General features: G+C 44.9%; 1 protein-coding gene across 1 annotated transcript in view; it reads left to right on the top strand.

Moving 5' to 3' along the window:
* Positions 1 to 8,195, top strand: part of MYH10 (myosin heavy chain 10) — a 137,786-nt gene that overhangs the window by 124,272 nt on the left and 5,319 nt on the right. Inside the window, exons 35-39 of the mRNA XM_007457828.1 lie at positions 12 to 186; positions 1,758 to 1,970; positions 3,035 to 3,196; positions 7,522 to 7,650; positions 8,011 to 8,099. Coding sequence (XP_007457890.1) covers positions 12 to 186; positions 1,758 to 1,970; positions 3,035 to 3,196; positions 7,522 to 7,650; positions 8,011 to 8,099 — 768 coding nt within the window. The remainder of the gene's footprint in view (positions 1 to 11; positions 187 to 1,757; positions 1,971 to 3,034; positions 3,197 to 7,521; positions 7,651 to 8,010; positions 8,100 to 8,195) is intronic.

The following is an 8,195-nucleotide window of genomic DNA, read 5'->3' as shown; positions in this document are numbered from 1 at the left end:
GCCCGCTACGGGGAAGAGCGAGACCGGGCCGAAGCAGAGGCCAGAGAGAAGGAGACCAAAGCCCTGTCCCTGGCCCGCGCCCTCGAGGAGGCCCTGGAGGCCAAGGAAGAGTCTGAGCGGCAGAACAAGCAGCTGCGGGCAGACATGGAGGACCTGATGAGCTCCAAGGACGACGTGGGCAAGAACGTGAGTGTCCCGGGGACCGGTGCCTTCGGGGCAGGCAGGCGACTCTGGGAATGCCCAGCCCTACAGCGAAGCGGACCAGGAGTGTCTTGGCCTGTGTATAATTAGGGGGTTAAAGACTCCCAGGATAAGCCATCAGGTTTTCTGCAGTCTGTTCTCGGTTACCTGTGCCCAAGCCAGGCGGGGAGTTCTTATCGCTTTCACAGGCCCTCCCCGCCCTAAGCTGCATCCTGGCAGGGGTACTTTAAATGAAGGGTTTCTCTGTTCCTGAGTCTCAGGTGGTTATCAAACACAAGTACCTGAAGTCCCCTCAGATTGAGGGTAGTGGGATCTGTCTCCTGCACCGAGTGGGGAAGCTAGAGAGGAGCCAGGTGGGACCCTCTTGTCCTCCCACTGCACACGCCTCCCCCAAGAGCTGCTGTGATTTTTATTTACCCTACCCCCCTCCCCTAGTGTACGAGGTGTTGAGGATAGTGATGGGGGCCCAGGCCTGGGGGTCAGAACAGGTTCGAGGCTTGACTCTCCCCCAAGCTCCCATCTAACCTAAGCCTAAGTTCCCTCTTCTGTCAAATGGACGTGATACTTGCCTGTTTGATGAAGCTGCTGCGGCTGAGCTCTGAAAGGCATAAAGTCCTCTCTAAAGATAAAAGCTCATTTTCCTGGGACACGGACTCTCTGGCCACATCATAAGGGAGGAAGGACTGTCCTACCTTCCTGCTGAGTCTCCTACAGCCTGGGGACCGGCCCCGTGGACAAGAGGAGGCCTCCTAGAGTAGAAATGGCCAGGATTACGTAGTAAAATGTAGAGAGAGAATTCCACCACTGATTCCATTTTCTTGTTCCGTATTAGTTTTCTTTAGAACAATCGACAGTCCCACATTCATTCCACGAGCGTTTCCTTTGTGCCTGTGAAGTGCCAGACACTAAGAGACACAGGCCCGCCTCACGTTGTAAGGCTTCTCCTGCCCGCGTGAGAACTGACATGGCAGTGAACCCCAAAGGGACACAAAATTATAGCACCTGCGCACGCCTGCCTAAGGACTGTCTCCAGGATCAGATGGGACCTGAAGGGGGGGTACCCAGCACAGCGCTTGGCACCGAGAACTTAGTAAACGTGTGTGGTGGGGATCTTTGCTCAGAGAAAGGTCAAACCTCTTTTTCACTGTACCCTGCTTTGCGGGCCTCACACACCTAGTATGTAAGTCTCCACGTGTGCATTTTCAATACAAATGACCTCTTCCACAGCAAGAGGGATGTACTATGTTAGACACAGACCTCAGGCCAGTGGCCAGTCAACAGGCGATTCCCCTGACACCACGCTCTTTTTATTGTTCGTGGCTTTTAAAGATCTCTCAGCTTCAAGGTCATGGCAGAGTAACTGATCGACTCTAGAGCGCATGTGAATAAAGAAATCAGGCCTGTCATTCAGATGGCGAGTTCTGAAATGAGGACTAGTGTAGCTGCGGTGGGAGGGGAGGATGCATATGGGGCTGGGGTGCCTATAAACAGGAACTGCTGTCCTTGCTTGTCCCTCCACCAAGGGTCATCCCCTCCTTGTGCTTCCTGTGGTCTAGGTTCATGAACTTGAAAAATCCAAACGGGCCCTAGAGCAGCAGGTGGAGGAAATGAGGACCCAGCTGGAAGAGCTGGAAGATGAGCTTCAGGCTACAGAAGACGCCAAGCTTCGCCTGGAGGTCAACATGCAGGCCATGAAGGCCCAGTTCGAGAGGGACTTGCAGACCAGAGATGAGCAGAACGAGGAAAAGAAGCGGCTACTCGTTAAACAGGTAGGTCATGGTAGGTCATGGAAGAGTGGCCCCCGGAATAGGAACTGCTTTGTTCTCAAAGCCCAGTTTGGGGTCAATATCTTATTCACACTGGAACATATTAGCTGGAGGAAATTTATTTGGTCATTTGATTTTTTTTTTTTTTTTGATAATTTTATCCTTTAAAGTGTAATACAACTGGTTTTGATTTCCTATTTCTCAGATAATATCACTGCTACTTACAAGCCAGGATATCCTTTGAAAAGCCCTTAGTGGAATCTCCAGGGATATGTAGTCAGGTTCAAGTTCTGTGAGTCTCATGAGTTATCGATAAAGGGAAGAATCAATATGTACCTGACAAGGTGATTCAGAGTATTCCGAAGGTCAGATCACACGTCCTCATTAAGCCACTCTTTAAAGGGAAACCTCTAGGTATTTACATTTTTTTAATCTTAAGAAGTTGCTCGGGCACTTATGATTTATATACTTTCCTGAGTGTATGTTAAACTTCTAATTTAAAAGTTTACTTTAAAAATTAATTGTGGATATTTTCTCAGTCCCTTGGAGTTCATGGTATCAAGTCTTGGATCTGAGATATATTTAATTTTGCTTTGTTATTTGCAGTCCACTAATACTTACTAGTCATTTATTGCTAGATAACAAATTACCTCAAACTTAGTGACTTAAACAACACGCATTAACTGAGTTTCTGTGGGTCAGGAATTCAGAATGGACTTAGCAGGGTGTGTCACCTGAAGGCCCGACGGGGGCTGGAGGGTCTGCACCTTGGCTGGCTTGCCCACGGGGTGCTGGCCCGAGACCTCTGCTCTGGGCACGTGGGCCAGTCTCGTTGCATCACCGAGACCGTGAGCTCTGCCTCCTTATGTGCCTTTGCTGTGGTCAGTGGAAATGGTTTGTACCAGTGGTGGTGGTTAAAGATCTCTCTGTACAAATTAACTGCTAATAACAGTAATAACTGCCCAGTGGCAGGCAGCACCTCTCCAGAGTAACCCGAGCCCCTCATGTGCCGGTTCTCTGTGTGGGCACCTGGGTCTGACCAGATGTAACCCGATGCGGTCCATTAGGTGCGGGAGCTGGAGGCTGAGCTGGAGGATGAGCGGAAACAGCGGGCCCTTGCTGTGGCTTCAAAGAAGAAAATGGAAATAGACCTGAAGGACCTGGAAGCTCAAATCGAGGCTGCAAACAAAGCTAGGGATGAAGTGATCAAGCAGCTCCGCAAACTTCAGGTAAGTGCGGCCAGCCATCAGTCTTTGGTGGTGGTAGGTGTCATCTGGCCCTACTTAGATCAAGCGCAACATGGCCCGTGAAGCTGGGGAGAAGGGCCATCTTGCCCGCAGGCTCAGGGTTGCCAGGTCACCCCTGCAGAGAGCACAGTGCAGCCGTCAGCCTCGGCTGTGGATTGGGGCCACGGGCCATAAAGATGGCACGTGTGTAGCTCCAGTCTACAGTGGGCCAGTGCTTGCCCCACTTGGACTGATCGGGGTGGAGTCACCAGCAGGGCGGCAACCACCATGGACAAGCTTTTGGGGCTCTGAACACAGCCTCTGATGCTCAACTAAACATGCAGCCACTGAGCCACCGAGAGGAGAGTGGTGTCGACTTCCCTCCGCTAGCGCCATGAGCTTTAGTGAAGCTAAAGCCATCTTACTGAATCATCACTTTTGCTACCCAGATGGTGTGCCGGTTTTCACTATCACAGTGACAAAAAGTGATTTCTATAGTAACTCACGGTATCGGCAGGATGTGACGGGCCCTTTCATATAAGTAGGCACAACTTCCCTGGAGGGAAGTTTGTTAGGACAGAAGCTTTAGAAGTTTCCATTCCTTTGACCTTGGTGATTCTGCATCTTGAGAATTTATTCTAACAAAATATAAATATGAGGAGAAGTATTTACATGCAAAGATCATAGCTAAAGTGTTATGACGGCAAACATGGAGATAACCTAATGGAGGTGGACTGCCAGCCATTCAGATGATGGGGATATGTATGCGGTGACACAGGAAGGAAGATACAGCGTAGGGAGGGCAGTTTAGTTTGTGACTCAGCACACGTGTGTAAGCTTCTACACATGTACACATTTAGAAAAAAAGTTTAGAAGGAAACGTCATCTCTGGATAATAGATTTATGAGTAACTTATTTGCTTCCTTACACTTTTTTAAAAAGCTAAATACAAAGCTTTTTACTTTGACCAGCTAAATTACAAAGCATATAAATTATATTACTACGACTTTAACAGCTTTATGGAGATATAATTCACACAACATTCAATTTACCCATTTAAAGTGTTTTTGCTGTTTTTTTAGAATATTCATAGGGGTCCTGCAAGCATCACCCTCTATCTCATTTTGGACATTTTAGTTCCCTCTAAAAGAGACCCTGTGCCCATTAGCTGTGACTCCACACTATCTCTGCCACATCCAACATTGATCAACCACTAATCTACTTTCTGTCTCTGTAGATTTGCCTATGCTGGACATGTCATATAAATGGAATCCTACAACATGTGGCTTTCTGTGACCAGCTGCTTTCGCTTAGCATGTTTTCAAGGTTCACCACGTTGTAGCATACATAAGTGCTTCATTCTTTTTTGTTACCAAATAATATTCCATTGTTTGGACATACCATATTTTTTTTATTAATCCATTCATCAGTTGGCATTTGAGTTATTTTGACTTTAGCTACTATGAATACTGCTGCTATGAACATTCACATATATTTGTATGGATGTGTGTTTTCAATTTTCTTGGGTATATACCTAGGAATGGAATTGCTAGGTTATACGGTAATTCTGTTTAATTTTGAGGAACTGCCCAGTCTTTCCACAGCGACATTTTACATTCCTACCAGCTATGTATGAGGATTCCAGTTTCTCTACATCCTCACCAACACTTGCTATTGTCCATCTTTTAATTATAGCCATCCCAGTGGTATCTCATTGTGGTTTTTTTTTTTTTAATATAAATTTATTTATATTTGGCTGTGTTGGGTCCTCGCTGCTGCGCACGGGCTTTCTCTAGTTGCGGCGAGCGGGGGGCTACTCTTTGTTGCGGTGCGCGGGCTTCTCATTGCGGTGCCTTCTCTGTTGTGGAGCACGGGCTCTAGGCACGTGGGCTTCAGTAGTTGTGGCACACAGGCTCAGTAGTTGGGGCACACGGGCTTAGTTGCTCCGCAGCATGTGGGGTCTTCCCGGACCAGGGCTCAAACCCGTGTCCCCTGCAGTGGCAGGCGGATTCTTAACCACTGCGCCACCAGCGAAGTCCCTCATGGTGGTTTTGATTTGCATTTCCCTAATGACAAATGATGTTGAAAAGCTTTACATGTGCTTATTGGCCAATATCGTATGTGGGAAAAAATGTCTTTCAGTCCTCTGCTAAGCTTTTGAGTTGTCTTCAGTAATTGAGTTGTAACATTTCTGTGTATACTCTGGATGTTTCGTAGGAGATACACAGTTTCCAAATATTTTCTTTCATTGTCTAGATTATCTGTTCACTCCCTCAATGGTATTGTTTACAGCACAAAAGTTTTTAATTTTGATGGAGTCCAATTTATCTTTTCTTTTGTTTCTTCTGTTTTTGTTACGTCTGTGAAACCACTGCCTTATCCAAAGTCCTGTAGATTTAGTCCTGTGTTTTCTCCTAAGAGTTTTATATTTTTAACTCTTTTTTTCTAAATCAATTTTGAGTTAATTTTTGTTACATGGTTTCATATATGAACCCAGTTTCATTCTTTCGGATATGGATATCCAGTTGTCCCAGCGCCACTTGTTAAAAAGACTAGTCCTTCCCCTCTTGAATTGTCTTGGCACTCTTGTCAAAATTCAGCTGACCATAGACTTGTGTTTATTTCTGGACTCTCAGTCCTATTCCATTGATCTCTATGTCTGTCCTTCCACCAGTACCACACAGTCTTGATTACTGTAGCTCTGCAGGTTTTGTGGTTGGAAAGTGTGACTTCTCCAATTTGTTCTTCTTTTTCATGACTGTATTCTGGGTTCCTTGCAGTTCCATTTAGGATCAACTTGTCAATTTCTGCCTCCCCCCCCCCAACCCCCAAAGCCCCCCACTTGGATTCTTATATTGTGTTGACTTGGAAGCTCAACTTGGAGAGTACTGCCATCTTAACAGTACATGGCCATCATTCCACTCATTTTGCTATTCTTTAATTTTTTTTCAACAATGCTTTTTTTATAGTTTCTGATGTACAAGTCTTATACTTTAGCTAAATTTTATCCTTTTTGATGCTAAGTGTAATTGCTTTGTTAATATTTAGAATGTTTACAGTTAGTATATAGAAATATAATTGATTTTTGTACAGTTGTCCTTTGGTATCCAAGGGGGATTTGTTCCAGGACCCCCCTACTCCATGGATACCAAAATCCTCAGATGCTCAAGTCCCTGGTGTAAAATGGTGTATTGGGACTTCCTGGCATCCACGCTTCCACTGCAGGGGGCACAGGTTCGATCCCTGGTCAGAGAACTAAGATCCCACATGCTGTGCAGCACAGGCAAAAAAGGTGGTGGTGGGGGGGGGGAGAAAAAACGGTCTCTCCTTCCCTTCCTAAGTACCCTGCTAAAATGGTGTTATTATTTGCATATAACCTATGCATATCCTCTCGTATACTTTAAATCGTCTCTAGATTACTTATAATACTACCTAATACAAGGTGAACGATATATAAATAGCTGCACACGTGGCAAATTCAAGTTTTGCTTTTAGCAACTTTCTGAGAATTTTTTTTCCCCTGAATATTTTTGATCCACTGCTGGTTGAATCCACGGATGTGGAACTCACAGATATGGAGAGCTGACTATATATCGATCCTGTATGCTGCAGCCTCACTGAACTCGTTTATTAGTTCTAATCGTTTTTTAGTGGATTCCTTAAGATTTTCAATATGTAAGGTTATATCGTCTGCAAATTGAGCTAGTTTTACTTCTTCTTTTCCACTCTGAATGTCTTTTCTTTCTTTGTCTTGGCCTAACTGCTTTGACTAGAATCTCCATTACAGTGCTACACAGAAGGGGCGAGGTCAGGCATCCCTGTCTCATTGCTTATCTTAGAGGAAGGCATTCAGTCTTTGACCATTAAGTATATTAGCTGTTAGTTTTTCACTGATGCCCTTTATCAGAGTTTCCTTCAGTTTATTGCGTGTTTTTATATTGAAAAGGTGTTAGATTTTGTCAAATGCTTCTGCATTTATTGAGATGATCATATAGTTATGTTAATTCATTTTTTGGATGTCAAATCAACATTGCATTCCTCAGATAAATCCCACTTGGATGGTGGGGTATAATGGTATATAAATATACACAATGTGTACAATTCTTTTAATATGTTGATGGATTCAATTGGTTACTATTTTGTTGAGAATTTTTACATCTGTATTCATAAGGGATATTGGCCTGAATGTTTTCTTGTCTTATTTCTGTCACTTCCACATACTTTTATATTTACAATAAATGCATATATATTATAATCTGGAGAAAAATATCATGTTTAAAAACTAAGAATGGACACTACCCCAAAACTTTCTTCCTATTTAATCTTAGGCTCAGATGAAGGACTACCAACGTGAATTAGAAGAAGCCCGTGCATCCCGGGATGAGATTTTTGCTCAGTCCAAAGAGAGTGAAAAGAAACTGAAGAGTCTGGAGGCAGAAATCCTTCAACTGCAGGAGGTTTGTTTGTTCACTTATTCATCCATTTGTTTAAAAATATGTATCTGCCCTTGAAATTTCTCTAAGACCAGATAAATATATTTTAGTATCTTTGTAGCCTAGTGTAATTTCACTATCCGTGTTTAATGTGGTACTGGACCATCTTACTGCTTCAGTTGGGCAAACAGAGTGGTCATACTTTGACACTGTTCTATCTGGCTAACGTCAGAGAAGTTGATGGGTAATTTCTCAAATCTGACCGCAATTTGAGGCACACTTAGTGCCTTGAGCAAGGTGGCCGCAGCTACAGGCACTGTCGGATTTCACACTTGGGGAAACTGTTAACAGCCAGAGCTTCAATCACGGTCTGAACTTATTCAGGAACTTGCCTCATCTGAGCGAGCCCGCCGACACGCCGAGCAGGAGAGGGATGAGCTGGCAGATGAGATCGCCAACAGCGCCTCTGGCAAGTGAGTCTCCTGGCAGCAGGTGGGAAGGGACGGGCATCTCACAATCGGTGGTGCCCCCCCCCCGTCTTCCTGGGGCCCGGGCCCATTTCCCCGGGG

This window comes from Lipotes vexillifer, unplaced genomic scaffold, assembly GCF_000442215.2.
Source record: "Lipotes vexillifer unplaced genomic scaffold, Lipotes_vexillifer_v1.1 scaffold611, whole genome shotgun sequence".
Classification (NCBI taxonomy): domain Eukaryota; kingdom Metazoa; phylum Chordata; class Mammalia; order Artiodactyla; family Lipotidae; genus Lipotes; species Lipotes vexillifer.
The sequence above is the reverse complement of the archived record's forward strand: the minus strand, read 5'-3'. Positions and strand labels throughout refer to the sequence as shown.